General features: G+C 45.1%; 1 protein-coding gene across 1 annotated transcript; it reads right to left on the bottom strand.

Annotated features, from left to right (window-relative positions):
• Positions 1 to 3965: 3965 nt before the first annotated feature.
• mlycd (malonyl-CoA decarboxylase) lies at positions 3966 to 17855 on the bottom strand. The gene is made up of 5 exons (XM_056282203.1): positions 17289 to 17855; positions 10925 to 11037; positions 10170 to 10326; positions 9470 to 9622; positions 3966 to 5029 (listed from the first exon to the last, which is right to left on the bottom strand). Exons 1-5 carry the CDS (start codon positions 17832 to 17834, stop codon positions 4484 to 4486), a joined length of 1515 nt encoding a protein of 504 aa, XP_056138178.1. The 5' UTR covers positions 17835 to 17855; the 3' UTR covers positions 3966 to 4483.
• Between the last annotated feature and the right edge of the window lie 482 nt (positions 17856 to 18337).

Below are 18337 nucleotides of genomic sequence, written 5' to 3'. Positions count from 1 at the left end.
GAAAAATCAGCATCAGCATGCGCGCGCCCAGCACCCTCTCCGACTGGCCACAGACAGCGAGTCATGCGCTCCGGTAACCCTGCTTTACGCACGGGAAAACCCAGCGCGTAACTCTGGACGCCTGTCCGATGGGATAAACTAATTTCATTCCCATCTGACAGCTCATGATTATCCGAGACAGGCATAGATACAGAGTTCAACAATCCATAACCTCGTGTACGGTTTGAAACAGAACTGATCTCAGCGGTATAATTCACATAGCCTACACCCTGTGAAGCTAGTGAACCCGTTGCCATATCTGGAACATCTTCGTTTCTTCTGACTTGCTTGCAGAGTCCGGTGGCATGTGACACAACATTACTCACTACACCATGTGCGTGTGGAATAAAAGTAGCATCGACATCACCGACATTATATGACAGACCACCCACTGTAGAATAATCTACAGACGAGGAACACGAAGGATAAAATGCAGAACTGAAATCTTTATTCATCAACATGTTCCCCTCATTGCATGGTAAAACCTTGCCACCAGTGGCCATAACATCAATACGTGCAATGTTCGAACAGGGGATGTGGGGGTCTGTCGCGCACCGTCAGAGGCGGCGCGGATCTCCCGAGCTGGCACCCCTGGTCTGGTGCTCGTACTTCCACTTCACGTCAGGCTGAGGACCACCCGCGCCGCCTCCGCCAGCGTGGTGGGACTGACTGTGAGCCCCAGGGGCTGGCGCAGGGCCAGCCGACTGGCTCTTGTCGTAGTTCTTGCGGCGCTTCGAGGCTCGACCTCGCCCCCCCTGCGGCTGGGGCTTCGGAGAGCCTTGAGCGCGTGTCGGAGGCTGCGCGGGACCCTTCTCTTTGAAGGTCTTAGCCAGCAGCTCCGCGTTGGCCAGGTCGTGACGGATCTTTTCCAGTGCTGGCTCATCCACACCGAAAAGGCCGTCCGTGTTGATGGGGAGCTTGCGGATCATCTTAACGACCCAAGCGACAGTCCTTCGTCCAGAACTCGCGCCTCAGCAGGACTGAGGAGGACAGAGCCGCACCCAGGTTCACCGCGGCATCACGGAGGAACGTGCCGATGATCTGAGAAGCCCTCCAAGCCTCGTCCAGGCGTGAGGCATCGGTGTCGTCATCCCCCTGGCTCTCACTGTTTGATCTTCATCGCCGCCTCCTTGCTCTCCGGTTCGCGTAGCTTACCAGGGTAGAGCCAGGGAAAAAGAAATTTCTCCACAGTGGGGGGCGGCATAGAAGCAGGAGACCAGCCGGCAACCGTCAGGTGGCTCTTGGTGTTCACTTTAACAGTGGAGCGCACCTTCTCTGGTTCCGGCCATGTGGCTTTGATGGACTCCGTGATGGGGGGAAGGGCGGAATGTGCTTATGGTCTTGCGCACCTCCACCGAGGCAGAGAACGCCTGATCCATTCCGGGCGTCACCGAGGCATGGACTGGGGCAACCCTTGTGGTCCCCGTCGAAGCCAAGGCCCTCTCGAGGAAAAAAGGGAAAAAGTCGTCGAACTTTGCCTCCTCCTCGGACCCTTCCTCAGGGACTTGGTAGGAGCAAGATCCGCCATCTTGAGTAGCAGCCTGTGGAACCGCCGGCGGGCACATGTGGTCCTGGCTCCCGGGAGCACAGCAGAAACCAACGAGCCCGGCCGGGGAGGGATCTCGAACACACCGACACCAACCTGAGTGGAAAGGCGTGTGAAACCCAGCTCGTCCGTCGACTGAGCGGCCATGAAGCGCACACCATGCATGGTGGCGCCTCTAGGCTAGCTGCTGTCTCCCGAACATGAGCCATGCTAGGATGGTCGCTGCAAAAAGGATGGAAATCACCAGCGTCCTTCTTCCTGTGGCAACAACTGTAAAACTCGGCGAAAAGAACATCGACGTCGACGTTAACACCAGCCATAGTGACGGAGAAAACCGCACTATTGTCAAAATAGAGAAAATAGCTAAGCTAGCTAGCAATGAAGAAAAAACCCGCAACAGAGCTCAGCGCGACACTTCTTCCCTTGAAGGAGGCTCTAGTCGAACTGACGAGTGATGTGGTGACGCATGTCAAGTGCAGTTGTGGGCGGGGCTTAGGGATGCTGTCGCATGAGCGGTGAATTTCAGAGCCTAGCGTCGCCAGAGGCGAGGTCAGAGGGCAATATGTAAATATAGCACTACGGAGTAGCGATAATAGAACTACATGCAATAAACACATAACCTCAGCTTCCTGACACCGGTAGAGCATTAAAGCAGTCGTTTGCTAAATCTATTTGAACTCTATCAATACATGAACTAATGAATATGAAAATGTGAGGGACAGAATACTATCCATCAAGTGAATGTGAATATTACAGCCAGTGCAGAATTGGGGCCACCCTTACCGTAATGAGATGCAGTCTTTTCATTGTAAAGCACTTTGTGTTCTATGACTTCAAAAGCGCTATGGAAATCCAGTCATCCACCCAAAGAATTTATTGAATGTGTCACAACCCCTCTCCCTTGACACCTGCTCACTCCTCCCCCTCCTCCTTCACTCTGGCACACCTGTCCATGGTTTCAATCCACACACCTGCTGGCCATCAAGCAATCACCCTCACCTTTAAGAAGCCTCCACTGTGGCCTAGTCTTCGCTGGAACGTAGCCATTCATGGTTAGTGCCTAAAGGGTTATTGCATGTCCAGGTCCTAGCCTGCATTGTCTGATGGTCATAGTTTTTCTATTCTTGCCTTGCCTGTCGGATTTTTTTGCTCTCTGCTCTTCAGCCTGCCAGTCTCCCTGCCACTAAGCCAACTCCTGCTCTACTCCTGGGATCTGCCACTTCAATAAAGACTTGATTTTTTCCTTACCTGGTTGTCCCATCTGCTCTTGGGTTTTTCCAGATACGTGACAGAATGAGTGCATCCAATAACTTCTTTTTAACTCAGAAAACAATCATACTGACTACATTTATTGGAACATTGTACCATGATACTGTCCCCAGTATCATACACTGGAATACAAGTTAATTTTAGGGGGACAATATTAGACCTCATAACACTAACTGCACTATGGTTACTGCTATTGGACTCAAAACCAGCTTGATAGCTATGGAATCTATCACAGTTGTTTCCATGGTAACTCATGCCACAGTACGCATCTTTTTACCACAGTGCGATGGTGTGACAGACAGGCTCATTCTTGCTGGCGTACACCCCCCCCCCCCACACACACACACACACACGTGTCCATTACCAAGCTTGGTGGAGACGCCGTCTCTCTCAAGGGCATCCTCTTTTAATGCTTCCTGATTTTCCTTCACCCTGATTCACGACCAAACACCATCAATCTAGCCATTTACCTTAACTATTTCTCACTCCATTAGTTTCTAGGACACTGACCTGCACATGGAAAGGAAAAGGAAGTGACATGAGCGTGTGAAAGAATGAGAGGAAAGTTGGGCTCCTTGGAGAGATAAAATGTAATTTCACAGTCAACTTGCTGTGATATATTATTTCACAACAATGGGGTGTGGGCAGAAAGGAATCCTGCCTGGCACCTGTACCTGAGCTGTTAGAACATCAGCGATGGCTCCCTGGAGAGGCGGAGATGATGGCAACACTATCAAACACCAACTGAAAGGAACCAATGGGAGGGTCCTGTCAGCTGTGCCTCAATGATCAGTTGTAAAATACTGGCCAGATGACGTGTAGGATGCTGGTAATTGCCAGTTCTGTTTATAGTTGTCTAATATGAAATATTTTTTTAAATTGTGCTTTTAGTGTTGAACCGCTGAAGAAAAATGTGTTATACAAAGCAAATTTGGAAAGACTTATCAGGGAAGGTAGACAATGAAGCAACAAGTGTATACCAACAGAAGCAGGCATACACATGAATCGGTGCAATTCTTTCAAATTGCTCATACTCAGCTAAAATAAGCCTGTAATTTTTTTCCTACACCTGAGCCTCTTTGCAGTGAGATGGATTAGCCAAATGAAAGAATCAAAACATAATTTATTCCAATAACTTCCCTTGTTCAGCGCTCGTGTTTCACCATCACACACAATGTCAGGCAGGAACATGGTAAGGCATTGATAGATGCCTTGTGCTTCATTAGCTATGGTTTCTCAGCCTAGGAGGCACATGGACAATACCAAACAGCCAAAGCCAGAAATGCAATGAGGCAAACGAGCCTGATGCATGCACTACATACAGCAGTCATCACATCATAACAAACATTTTCTCATTTCACTACAAGGACAATAGCTGGTGAGTGTTCTGTTATGTTCTATGACGTCAGATATGAAGATATTATTTCTAACAAATTAAATAAATATGTTGTGTGTGCACAAATTGAATGTATGAACGTAAATCAGTCCAACATGTTTCACTGATCCCAACTCATCTAACCTGCAGAACATTCAAACATGGATGTCTTTATGAGTGTTAGTCCATACATAATTTTACACATGCATGTGTGTCTGTCCGTCCATCCTTGTCTCAGTGCATCCAATTGTCTGCTATAATTTGCTGTTTCTTTGGAATTGTGACACCAGTCCCAGCACCTGCTCAGAGGTTGTGATAAGCTTATTCTGCAGGTAGAGAGCACTGTTTTTAGGCGTCTTATTCAGGAAGTAACGATAGTTAACCATGATGCCGCAGGAGTTTGCCAAGCCTCTGGGGCTCATGTCAGCGTGCCAGTTTAGCCGCCACATGGTGGCCCCGTTCTGCAGGTGGAAGTTGGCCACTGGGTTGAGGGCATAGCCTCGCCTCTTCTCCCCATAAAGGTACCAGGCGCAGAGACGCATTAGAACGGGCTCTAATCCATGTGCCAACCGCTCAGAGCGTACCCATTCGCTGGTACTGATCAGCTTTCGTAGGGCATCCAGGGCAGGGGCTCCCGGGGCCGAATCGGTCGCCTTCTCCACTTCCCTCCATTCCTGCTCACAGAGGAGTTCAGAGCCCCGGCCCTCTTTCCTATACTGGCTGAGCATGCTTTGGAGCCATGAGGAGAAGCCTGGGATGGGAGACAGACTGGAGAACTGGCCCATGTGAGGGAACTCACTCTGGAGACAGTGGAGGAGGGAATGAGAGAAGGAACAAAAGAGAGGATCAATTTAAAAAGTGTCCTATACTGAACCTGAACAACAACAAAAATAACAACAACCTTTTGTACAGAGCCTGTATGTGTGCCTCTGTACACAGGGTGAAAACAAATCTCTTCTTGTAGGCCAATAAATACCTATCAACAAACAGAACCAATTCCAGTGAACGCACATGATTCGAATCGCAGAATCTTATCATCTTGCCATTCAACTGTAAAGACATGAAAAATATGAACCAAAGAAGACAGGGAGAGGAGCAGAGTTCTTTAGTCAGGATAAAGATATAAAAGACAACAGATGACGGGCTGAAGAAATTTTGATATCACCTAGAATGCAGAGATTGCACATTTCCTGGCAGTGGGAATGAGGGAGGCAAAGAATCACCTTCATCATTACAAAAAAAACCAAATTGGTCTTGTTTGCAGTTGAATACTTTGAGCAGAGTACCTATTTATTCCTTATTTAGACAGACAGACAGAAGCATAAAACCAGTTCTATTTATTACTTGAAAATGGTGACCTGTTGATAGAGATAAATAAATCACCACACCCTGCCCAACCTCACCCCTATCACCCCCCCCCCCGTGCTTCTCTCTTCCACTTCTGAAACCTACCGCCTGTCAATCTTGGTTCCTCCCTGCATCTCTGTCTAGTCTCCTGTCTCACCAGACCCCCCCTCACATCTTCATGAAAGCTCCTTCACCCCTGCACCAAAATACCCCCTGCCTTCTGCCTATCCTCTCTGATGTACTGGTTGATAACTGATGGAGGGCTGAGGACGGCCGAAGAGTGAGAGGCTGCTGATGAAAGCGAGTGTCAGAAATCCCTGGAGGGACACGTTGGTGTCCGTCTGCCCATCCAGCTTTCCTTTTTCGTTCTCCCAACAACTTGCCTCTTCTTTCAAGTTTTTTTTAATATATATATACATTTCTTTGTTTCCTCTGACATCTACTTTTCTATCTTTCCTTTAAGTGCTTTGCTATCTTCTTGCCTCCTTTACTCGGGGATGTTTATCACATCCTTGCTGTTTCATTATCTCCCTTGTGTGCCAAGCTTTGCTCCTACCTCCTATTTGCTCTGGTGACAAGAACAGGCAGCTTCCAAGATAGAAAAAAATGGTTGTAAAGAAGAAAACACTTGAAATAGGGGAAAAGAGGAGGTGATAAGGATAAAAAGAAAAAGCGCAGCAAAGAAAGAGAGGAACCTGGATGAGCTGTGTCAGAAAAAGTCCCCAAGGTCTAATCTACAAAGACAACCAGGACCTCCTCCCTTCATTTTAGATCACAGCTTTTCTTTTTTTCTCATCATCCATCCATCATTGCAGCAGTCTGTGTGGCTAGACTGCACATGTAGTCACCTTTACAGAAGGTATGTGCTATCTGAAAGCCAGTAGAATACAAGTCTATGTGGTGGCTCTGTATAGCCCATAATTTCCTGCTATAATATTGACACTAGTTAGGGCTAATATTCTTTGGGATCTTTTTCCCACCTGAAGGCCACCTAAACATTCTGTGCACTCAGGCATCCGGGTAGCGTGGTAGTCTATTCTGTTGCCTACCAACACGGGGATCGCCGGTTCGAATCCCCATGTTACCTCCAGCTTGGTCGGGCATCCCTACAGACACAATTGGCCATGTCTGCAGGTGGGAAGCCAGATGTGGGTATGTGTCCTGGTCACTGCACTAATGCCTCCTCTGGTTGGTTGGGGCGCCTGTTCAAGGGGGAGGGGGAACTGGGGGGAATAGCGTGATCCTCCCACGTGCTATGTCCCCCTGGCGAAACTCCTCACCGTCAGGTGAAAAGAAGCGGCTGGTGACTCCACATGTATTGGAAGAGGCGTGTGGTAGTCTGCAGGCCTCCCCGGATCGGCTGAGGGGGTGGAGCAGCGACCGGGATGACTCGGAAGAGTGGGGTAATTGGCCAGGTACAATTGGGGAGAAAATGGCGGGGGGGGGGGGGGTCCAAAAAAAAAAGGGAAAAATTCTATGCACTCATAATACTGCAGGACACTTTAGAAGAACGTGCCCATTTTGTAATAAGTAATATAATGGCATATGAAGCAAAGTGTGTTGCTTCTCTGGACTTTACAGACAGGCTACTGAGCGGGCATCTGAATAGAGATTGCATTGTCTGTACAGTTTCTAACATCAACAGAAACATGATTTTTCATGCTGCCTTATAGGGTACAATAGTGCATACTTTTCTATGAGACCAACAGAGGGTTTTAAATCTAAAAACAAACACTGGAACCACTAAGTAGTATCTGTTGAACTTACTTATCCATGTTTTATCATCAATAAAAAAATGTTCATAAATGGAATGCTCCAAGCATCAAAACACAATCCTTTTGTATGAATGACTGAAGTGGAAACAGATTACAGCTGTATTATTGACTTTGTATGATGTTACACTAAAATGAAGCCATTTCTCATACAGCAAGTGGAGTAGCTTTTGTTGTTCCATGCAGCCTGCCCTGTGCTTATTGAGAGAGATACCCAAGATTTCATTGCAGCTGTGTCTACAGACTACGGCTCTGCATGTGATGGTGCTTGTATAACTGGATACAGGCAAGTAAGCAGGGAGATTTTCAGATATCTGCCAAAAAAATGTGTAAAAAAAATTATAGAGCAGCGATCCAAAAATTTGATATCTTGCAAATCAAAACATTTTTCTTACTAACAAAACAGCTTACCATCTGGGCCCCATCAGAAGCTTGTCAGAGTGCAAATGTGCGGTCAGCAAGTATGTCACAAAAAAATTAAACACTTTTCTCCTATGATGGACTGGTGGCCTGTCCAGGGAGTCTCCCCGCCCGCCACCCAGTGACTCCTGGGATAGGCCCCAGCATCCCGTGACCCCAACTGGGACAAGCGGCTTGGATAATGGATGGGTGGACTTTGATCCCAAGGCAGAATCACAACTCATCATATTTAGACATAGAGCAGGAGCTGAGATAACAAACAAGCATTTCTGTGGACGTGTCAGGTGCACTGCCTAAATAAATCAATACTGCTATTTAGCTATATTACAAAAAAGTTGGTTCTACATGTTTGCTACTAAGACTTGGTATTTATCTGGTAACTACATGTACATTGCATAATGCAGATATTATATCCGATGAATACAATTACATATCAGATGGTATTTATTTGGTAAATAACATAACAGTTTTAAGTCTGAGTCCGAGATCCATACTTAACTCTTCTTTTTTTTTTTTTTGGATTGTTTTCCCCCTTTTTCACCCCAATTGTACCCGGTCAATTACCCCACTCTTCCAAGCTGTCGCAGTCACTGCTCTACCCCCTCTGCCCAGCCGGAGAGGGCTGCAGACTACCACATGCCTCCTCCAATACATGTGGAGTCGCCAGCCGCTTCTTTTCACTGGATAGTGAGGAGTTTCGCCAGGGGGAAGCAGTGCGTGGGAGGATCACACTATCCCCCCGAACAGGTGCCCCTGACTGACCAGAGGAGGTGCTAGTGCAGCGACCAGGACACATACCCACCCACATTCGGTTTCCCACCCGCAGACATGGCCAATTGTGTCTGTAGGGACACCTGACCAAGCGGGAGGTAACATGGGGGTTTGAACCGGCAATCCTCGTGTTATGTTGGTAGGCGACGGAATAGACCGCTATGCTACCCGGACGCCCAAAACTCTTCTGACCCTGAAATAAAGTTTTACCTTACTTTGACCTGGCCTTTAAAATGTGAGTGCGAGAATTAAATTCTTCAGCCTAATATATTTTAGTATTTTGAAGTTACTAGAAAAGATCTAACTGAAAGGGCATGCTTGCTTTTGAATGAATGAAGTTTTGAAACACTACATTTTTCCTATATGTCCATTCCAACACTTGACTTTTTTCTTTTCATTTTTTTGGATTTTTTTCCCCCTTTTCCTCCTCAATTGTACCTGGCCAATTAGCCCACTCTTCTGAGCAATCCCGGTCACTACTCCATCCCCTCTCTGCCGATCCGGGGAGGGCTGCAGACTACCACATGCTTCCTCTGATACATGTGGAGTCGCCAACCGCTTCTTTTCACCTGACAGTGAGGAGTTTGGCCGGGGGATGTAGCGCGTGGGAGGATCATGCTAGTCCCCCCAGTTCCCCTTCCCCCTGAATAGGTGCCCCGACCAACCAGAGGAGGCGCTAGTGCAGTGACCAGGACACATACCCACACCTGGCTTCCCACCCACAGACACAGCCAATTGTGTATATAGAGACACCCGACCAAGCTGGAGGTAACACTGGAAATCGAACTTGTGATCCGTGTGTTGGTAGGCAGCGGAACAGACCACCATGCCATCTGGACACACTACTTGACTTTAAACCAATTAATATTGTAAAATGCATATAGAAATTCATTTATTGATCTAGAGTGTTTGAAAAATCCTTTAACTCACCTGTAGTTCTCGTACCACCCTCTTGATGAGATAGTTTCCCAGCTCCACCCCTTGTAGGCCAGCCTGGGTGGAGGAGATGGAGTAGAAGATGGCTGCATTTATCTTATTCACATCCTCCTCAGAGTCAAGTGTGGCAAACTCACGGACGATGCTCTGCAAGGAAAAATAAAACAAAAATGGTTTGATTAATAAAGACAGGTTCTTATGCTGATGCTAACAAGTCAAGAAACGTAAGACCTGTCTAGTAAGACTGCCTTACCAAGAGGGAGACAACACAACAGCATAACTATCCGACAAGGTTTTGCTTTCTGTATTGTCCATATGCCAAAACCCTGCGCCCATCAAGCACCTCTTTTTGTAGCCAGCAACACTCAGCGGCTTCTAAGCTGAAACAGTGGAAAAGGCTCTGTGAAAGTAATCCATTTGTTATGTTACCCTTTCCACTGGACCAAAAATTCTCAGCTCTCACTGTTGTCAACAGCACCTACTTCCCCACGGTGAAAAATAACAAGAACAGGAAGCCAGTGCTGTGGAGAAAGGTCATACTTAGGTGCATATGACATCCGAATGCCGTGGGCATAGTTTCTGTGATAATCAATGATATGATAATCAGTGTGTCAGCAGGACCATCAAACACTTGGAGGTATGATAAAACAAGAAAAAAAAACCTTTATTTCAGTGGAAAAGAGCCTTAGCTCACCTGTATGTTATCAGAGATCTCCTCTGTGAGGGCCACATGAAGCACTACCAAAGGTTCTCCTGGCATGGCAGCATGGGTGAAGGCATAGCAACGGCGGTAGGGCCCAACCCGCCGCTTAATGTCAGTCCAGTTCCTCACAGGATGCACTGCCTCATACCTGGTAATACAGAGTTAGTCATCTGAGATTAAAACAGGACAAGACATGAGCAGAGAGGCTAGGATAGGAGAGAAGTCAATGTTGAAGCTGAAATCTATGATTTCCCTGATCTGTCCCTGGCAGCAAGAACTGCAAACAAGGTGCATTGTCATTTACATGCTGTCAGCACAGCAGAAAACATTTCCCATCCCTTGTAAAAAATAGCTTCCTCAACTCAAAGGTAACACAGGCAAAATAATTTATTACAAACTACATCAAACTTTATGGGGACACTTTTCCACTGTAATACTGATTGTAAAATTGGTTGACTTGTCCAACAGAAGCACCATATTGTCAACGTGTTTCAATCCTTTTTCCTGTTTGAATAGATACTTGTACGCTGCTGCACATGTGTTCGTCCTACCCACTCAAGAATTTCAACAGCAGTACATGGGAGTGTCTTCAACCATGGTAAAGATACCAGTTAGTATTATGTAACCTGACTCCATGGTCGAGGTGGATAAAAATAGCTATTTATCAATGGGAAAAAATTCCCAAATTTCATCCTTAATGATAACGAGGGGAAAGAAGTAGTGCAAGGTTGTATCGGTGCCCTTACTGGCTGATCTTTTGCAGGATCTCACAAGGGGACCGCCAGGTAATTCTCTCCAGCTGGAGCAGACCCACAGAGAACCACTCAGACAGCAAGCTCTTCAGGGTGCCATTTAGGTCCTGAGAATGATATGGAAGAGTAAGAGGGCAAGTTCAAAATTAATTTCTTCATTCAGCTCACCCAAGACATTTCACCACATTGTATTCTATGCTGAAAAAATAGCTCAGCTGTCTGTTGTAAAAGGTTAGTTGGGAAAATGAAAGGTGAACAATAAAAACAAAAAACAAAAAAAACAACAGAGTACAAGACGGAGGCTAAGACATGTGGACCCATTTGCATACTTGTTTTGATAGCACTAGACAATTCTGGCAGAAGAACGTCAATAGAGAATAAATTGCCTAAAGGAAATGACATACAGGTAAGGGCATAATAACAAAGTATGCCTTAAATGCCCATGTCGAACTTCAACATGAAATTTGAAACTTACAGTGAATATAACCTCTTTATTTTAGAAATTCCCATGATTTCTGTGTCAAATACACCAAATTCACTGACCACTGCAATGTCTGTTCTATTGATATTTTATAGCTCAGGGTATACATATGTGTTTTACAATACCGGTCATATTTGTGATTGTTCAACAATATTGATTTGTTGATGTAATGTTACCGCCTACACCTTCCCTTTCAGTAACCAGGCTTCATATCTAACACCAACCGCTAGGAACTATCTTTTCCTTTGTACCCTAGACTAGGAATTAATGTCCTTTTATTGACATTTTTAACTGAGAGAACTCACTATGGTGTCATCTCATTGATTGAAAGCAATTTTTATGTCTGTTTGCTAGTGCATTACTTATCTGTACAATTCCATGCACATATCTGGATATACTATGGGGAGTGTGTGATTCCGTGTGCGTTTGCATAGGAATATTTTCATTTAAGCTTATGAGTAGTGATGCGTTTGAGCTTACAGCAGGAAGTAGACTCAGCGCTTTAATAAACAACTTGCCATTTTAGAATTGACCAGCCCACCAACAAAGGTCAGACTTCATTAAAAGCCAATCCTTTGTAAACACACAAATGGGCACACCTTATACAGACTGTCCTTAAAAGTTTTCCTTAATACCTTCTTGTCAATCACTCAGCTGAGCTCAAACAATGGGCCAAACGCCACTGTTTAAAATTGATAAAATGTTATCCTTCCCCGTAATATAAGCATATTCCCTATTCATCATATTGATCTCTCTTATTGACCTGTGTCAGTCTGCATATATATGTCTATCTTAAACTGTGTCCGTTATTTGAAGAGAAAGAAATGATTCCATTAAGATTCCATTAAGTCTCAGCCAAGCTTCTTTAAAGCAAAGGTCAAGCAAAGGGCTGCCCATCCAAAGGCCAGATGCACTCAGTTCTCTGCACCAACCAAGTGCTTATCAGACTCGTCAGCTGAGGCGCCAGCGAGTGCCAATACCTTTTACTGTAGTGGGCATTTTGCCACATGCCTGCCTGCCAATCTGTCAGTGGGGTGAAATTGTTTCCCTAAAAAACCTTGGGAAGATTATACCTTTCAAGCCCTTGAAACTAAACTGCAAAGTCTTTATAACTGTATAGGACTCTCAGCTGTTTTCTGGAGCTTACATCCACCTAGTTTCTATGCAGGTGCATGAGAAAGAAAAACCCAGAGGAGGGAGCGAGGAGAAACAACAAAAATTGATCACCCAGCTAAGGGAAACTAATCTCATGTAGAAGTCTGAAGTGACGCTCCCACAAGAAGCAGTAATTGCAGTCAAGGGAATTCCAAACATCCATTTCTTAAGTCATGTCAAAAATTTCATAATTTTTCTCCCTACCTATGATTAAGGTGCAACAAGAACCAGATGGGAGCCGCTAAATACGAGCGTGAACACTTGCATTTAGCAGCTCCCATCTAAATACAAGTGTGCATTCTGCTTGTCCCATCTGCACAACAATCTGCAGTGAGGGAGGCAGCTAGGAAGGTACTTGGTGTGTCATCAGGACAGAGGAAGGAAGACATGGAGAGTTGGTGGTGGAATGAGCAAGTACAGCAAATTATACAGAGGAAGAGGTTGGCAAAGAAGTGGGATAGTCAGAGAGATGAAGAAAGTAGACAGGAGTACAAGGAGGCACAGTGTAAAGCGAAAAGAGAGGTGGCAAAGATAAAGGAAAAGGCGTATGGTGAGTTGTATGACAGGTTAGCCACTATGGAAGGAGAAAAGGACTTGTACCGATTGACTAGACAGAGGGACCAAGCCGCAAAGGATGTGCAACAAGTTAGGGCAATCAAGGACAGAGATGGAAATGTGCTGACAAGCGAGAAGAGTGTGCTGAGAAGGTGGAAGGAGTACTTTGAGGGGCTGATGAATGAAGAAAATGAGAGAGAGAGAAGGTTGGATGATGTAGGGATAGTGAATCAGGAAGTGCAGTGGATTAGCAAGGAGGAAGTGAGGGCAGCTATGAAGAGGATGAAGAGTGGAAAGGCAGTTAGTCCCGATGACATACTGTGGAGGCATGGAGATGTTTAGGAGAGATGGCAGTGGGGTTTTAACTAGATTGTTTAACACAATCTTGGAAAGTGAGAGAATGCCTGAGGAGTGGAGAAGAAGCATACTGGTACCGATTTTCAAGAACAAGGGCGATGTGCAGAACTGTAGCAACTCCAGAGGGGTGAAGTTGATCAGCCAAAGCATGAAGACATGGGAAAGAGTAATAGAAGCTAGGTTAAGAGGAGAGGTGATGATTAGTGAGCAGCAGTATGGTTTCATGCCACGAAAGAGCACCACAGATCTGTTGTTTGCTTTGAGAATGTTGATCGAGAAGTATAGAGAAGGCCAGAAGGAGTTACATTGTGTCTTTGTAGATTTAGAGAAAGCATACGACAGGGTGCCGAGAGAGGTGTGGTATTGTATGAGGAAGTTGGGAGTTCCAGAGAAGTATGTAGGAGTGGTGCAAGATATGTATGAGGGAAGTGTGACAATGGTGAGGTGTGCGGTTGGAATGACAGATGGGTTCAAGGTGGAGGTGGGATTACATCAAGGATCGGCTCTGAGCCCTTTCTTGTTTGCAATGATGATGGACAGGTTGACGGACAAGATCAGGCAGGAGTCTTCATGGACGATGATGTTCACGGATGACATTGTGATCTGTAGTGAGAGTAGAGTGCAGGTTGAGGAGAGCCTGGAGAGGTGGAGGTATGCACCGGAGAGAAGAGGAAAGAAAATCAGTAGGAGCCAGATGTAATACCTATGCATGAACGAGAGGGAGGAAAGTGGAATGGTCAGGATACAAGGAGTAGATGTGATGAAGGCATATGAGTTTAAATACTTGGGGTCACCTGTCCAAAGTAACGGGGATTGCAGGAGAGAGGTGAAGAAGAGAGCGCAGGCAGGGTGGAGTGGGTGGAGAAGAGTGTCAGGAGTGGTTTGCGACAGAAGGGTACCAGCAAGAGTTAAAGGGAAGGTTTACAAGATGGTTGTGAGACTAGCTATGTTATATGGTTTGGAGACAGTGGCACTGATGAAAAGACAAGAGGCGGAGCTGGAGGTGGCAGAGTTGAAGATACTAAGATTTTTACTGGGAGTGATGAAGAAGGACAGGATTAGGATTGATTATACTAGAGGGACCGCTCAAGTTGGACGGTTTGGAGACAAAGCAAGAGAGGCAAGATTGAGATGGCTTGGACATGTGTGGGGGAGAGATGCTGGCTATATTGGGAGAAGGATGCTGAATATGGAGCTGCCAGGGAAGAGGAAAAGAGGAAGGTCAAAGAGGAGGTTTATGGATGTGGTGAGGGAAGACATGCAGGTGGCTGGTGTGACAGAGGAAGATGCAGAAGACAGGAAGAAATGGAAACGGATGATCCGCTGTGGCGACCCCTAACAGGAGCAGCCGAAAGTAGTAGTAGCGGACACCGTTTGGAAAAATACATTTCAAGCTGCTAGACTTCTGAGGCTAAGTGTATTTTGCTGGTTTTTGCAGAGTATGAGATAAGTACTAATTAACAAGCAAGTCACGAACTGAGGAAATCACACTAGAATAGGGCCAGCAGGATCTTTGTGTATCATACAATAGAGTAAATATGTCCAACTGACATATGGAGAAAGGTTAAAGGTATAGGCTACTCAAGTGTTTAATTTCAAAGTGTTTAAGAAAAATCCTTGAACATGGTATGTACGTTGGTGGGACCCACAACTATGCTTAGTTGCTAAGTAATGTGACCAAGTGCAAGCTGATCTTTAGAATATCCAGCATCTCACCATGGCATTATTAGATATCTAAAACTAACATAACTTAATTAGCTTAAGACTAGAGGGTGAAACATGTCACAATGTTCAATTGCCCCACTAAAACTTAGTCAATGTTCATTCACTGAAAAAAAAATACTGGGCTAACATCTCAAGTTATTTAAGACATCCTAAATCCTTGCCAATAACTTTAAAGGAATTCTGCCAATGTTCTGAGAAAGTGTCACTTACTTTTGATCAAAATCAGTTAGCTGATAAACCTTAAATTAGATGAGTAGGCTAAATATTTTTGACACTGTATTATTACTAATGGTGAAATCTGCCTTATTTCAAAGGATACTCTCGCCAATCCCAGATGAGTGAAAATGCAAAATCAGTGAGTTCCATATGCACAGTCATGGTAAGAACGTTTTAGCAATTGCAGAAAATTATTTCAGGGTCAATATACGTTTCTGTGACTAACATCTTCCCTTCGCCTATTCTTTGTTATGAATTTCACTCGTACAACATCTCGTGACACCCCATGTAGGTTAAAAACTAACAATCAAATTATTTGCAAGTTCTACCTGGCAAACATCTGTGAGAAGAAACAGCCTAAACGAAAACATATTGTGGCTTCAACAAGCTGATCTGAGGGTTGACAAAAGCATAGCCTAAGAAGTACTACACCCTACCGCATCTATCCGACAACTGAGCAAACACTGCTTCTTGCAAGGTGTCAACCCTCATCAACTCTGGTCTCCTAGCAGGCCCCAATCCTCTCATATAACATGTCATGCAACATGTGCATCACACATTTTTGCTGCATTTCTGTTGCAAAAGTGCCATGATAAATAATATTCCACCCCTGTTTTAGCTCTAGATTCAAAATGGCCCACTAAGCTCATAGGGTATGCAACTAGACAGTGCTTGAGCCTACAGAAATAGTCAGCAAGACAGTAGTTAAGATTTACATGTAAAAATACACAAATAAAAATGCAAATACAAATAAAAATATCCTGTTTCATTTCGGCAAAGTGACAGGTAGAGACTGAGCCAAGTAGAGTAAGCTGCTCTTAACGGTTTGATGCTTCAGATAGCAAAATCAATTCATACTTTGGTGCATTTTTGCATTAAAGAGGTATCCTGTTACATTACTGACAAAGATGTTGTATGTAGAAAAACTTTTTAAGGACAAATTGGTTTGGGGATGGGCAAGTAAAGTGATTTGCGGTGATTTACAATTTTATATAAAATACTGCTGTTTGAGCAAGCTTGTCAGCGAGCTATGCAAAAGAAACGAATCTCACTACCCATGTGATCAAATCTCACTACATGTGATCAACAAAAGATGACTAACATTGCAGCCTCTGTATCATTCTCCAGGAACATGCTATTTTGGTTCCTGCAGTTTGGTAATGTAATGGGGCAACTGTGGCAAAGGTCACTGTCTCGTAAACTGTTAAAAAAAAAAAAACACTCAGGGATGCCCCTTCACTCAATTTACAGTTGGTCACTAACAAGAAGTCAAAACTCACCTGCAAAACAGAAGAGCAACATACTGTTCATTTGTGCAGTATTACTTATCTTTTGATTTACAGCTGTTAGTATTGCATGCTTCACAGAAACTAGTCTTATCACTGCCTACTTTGAGTACAACCACATTCGGCTACACCTGTAATATTGTTCATATTTGGATATGCACTCAAATTCATACTTTACATATACTTAATTTTGATGCCTTGTACTTAGCTTTCTTTTACCCATTTGTCTTTGTCTGTTATGGACCCCGAGTCTGCAATAAAGTTTTGAATTGCATTTAGTTAGACTTCTCTTATCTTGCTACGTTATGTGTAACTGAGAACAATGTACGAGGTCAAATTCTTCGTATGTGATCATACTTGGTCACTCTTGAATCGTTATAATGACATAATTCATTTTTTTTATTAGTGAACGTGTCAAACTAAAACCCTAGTCCAGATAATGAATACGTTCTTATGGAAGATCCAATTGGCAAAACCCTAAAACGTGCAAACCAAAACAACGCATCGACTTGCAACTTGGATTCCATTTCGCAATATTTGATCTAAATTAGTCACCGTAGGAAGTGCTAACAAATATGTTTACCCTGATATGTGGACTTTCCTTGGTTTTAAACGAGATTATTTCAAGCACGTCAGCTCGGAGGTCCACCAGAAACTTGACTCCCCCCTCGACCCTGCTGATATGATTCAGCAACTGTTTATAACGGGGGGTCAAACTGTATCGCAAACGATCCTCCGCTTGCAAAATGGTCGCTAGGTCCCGCAGCTGGGTATCCAGGACTTTCAAAGCGAACTCCGAAACGCTGTTATGATCTACGCCAAAATCCCGCGACAGCTTCCCCAAAAACTCAGTCTTCTGACCCTTGTCAAGGCTCCTGTAGAAGTGCATGAACTCCACGCTGCTGGACTCGGGGGGAGGCGGAGATTTGTCCCTCGTCTCGTATGTGGGTAAAGGAGCTATAACCCTGGTCAGAATCTCGTCCATAGCCGTGACTCCGCTACAAGCCGGCGTGGAAAACAAGCGTAAGCCGCTGATGGACCGGGCCTGAGCAACCGCTCCCAGCACTGCTCGGCGTCTGCAGCCCTTCACACCGCCAGTAAAACAGGCGATAATGTGTCGGAGGATCATCTCTTGGTTTGGGGGGCAGTAAACTCTCGTTTCAGCCTGATACCCGCGATCACTGGGACTGTCGCTGCAATCATTTCCGGGCATCTTAAAGAGACAGCGCAAATGTACACGTTAAATCCCAGTGTTTGTAAACAAATGCTGCCTACGATAGATGAACCAACCTGGCACTGTCAAAATAACGCCGGGTGCAGTGTTACAGAAAGATGGAGGTGCAATTCAGAGAACAACGATTTAACCATTTGTTGCGTTGTGGGGTCGTATTGAGGTGGCAATGCATCCTGCCTGCTGGCAGGGTACCTCACCGCCTGGTATGGGAACTCTACCTCTCAAGACCAAAAAGGCCTGCAGAGTGCAGCTGAGCGTACCACCGGGTCCACATCCACCCCCATACAGGATTTATACGCCAAGCGGTGCAGGACCAGGGCTAGAAGGATATTATGGATCCTCATCACCCTAATAATGGACTGTTTCAGCTGCTGCGATCAGGCAGGCGGCTTCTCAAA

The sequence above is a fragment of the Lampris incognitus genome, chromosome 6 (assembly GCF_029633865.1).
Source record: "Lampris incognitus isolate fLamInc1 chromosome 6, fLamInc1.hap2, whole genome shotgun sequence".
NCBI classification, from domain to species: domain Eukaryota; kingdom Metazoa; phylum Chordata; class Actinopteri; order Lampriformes; family Lampridae; genus Lampris; species Lampris incognitus.
Note: the sequence above shows the minus strand (reverse complement) of the source record. Positions and strands in the feature narration are given on the sequence as shown.

Excerpts from the sequence above, each read along its gene's own strand:
- mlycd (XM_056282203.1), bottom strand. The coding sequence starts at position 17,834 with ATGATCCTCCGACACATTATCGCCTGTTTTACTGGCGGTGTGAAGGGC. Across the intron at positions 10,327-10,924 it reads ATCCTGCAAAAGATCAGCCA|GTATGAGGCAGTGCATCCTG; the intron begins GTAAGGGCACCG and ends CTGTATTACCAG. Across the intron at positions 9,623-10,169 it reads AGATCTCTGATAACATACAG|AGCATCGTCCGTGAGTTTGC; the intron begins GTGAGCTAAGGC and ends TTTTCCTTGCAG.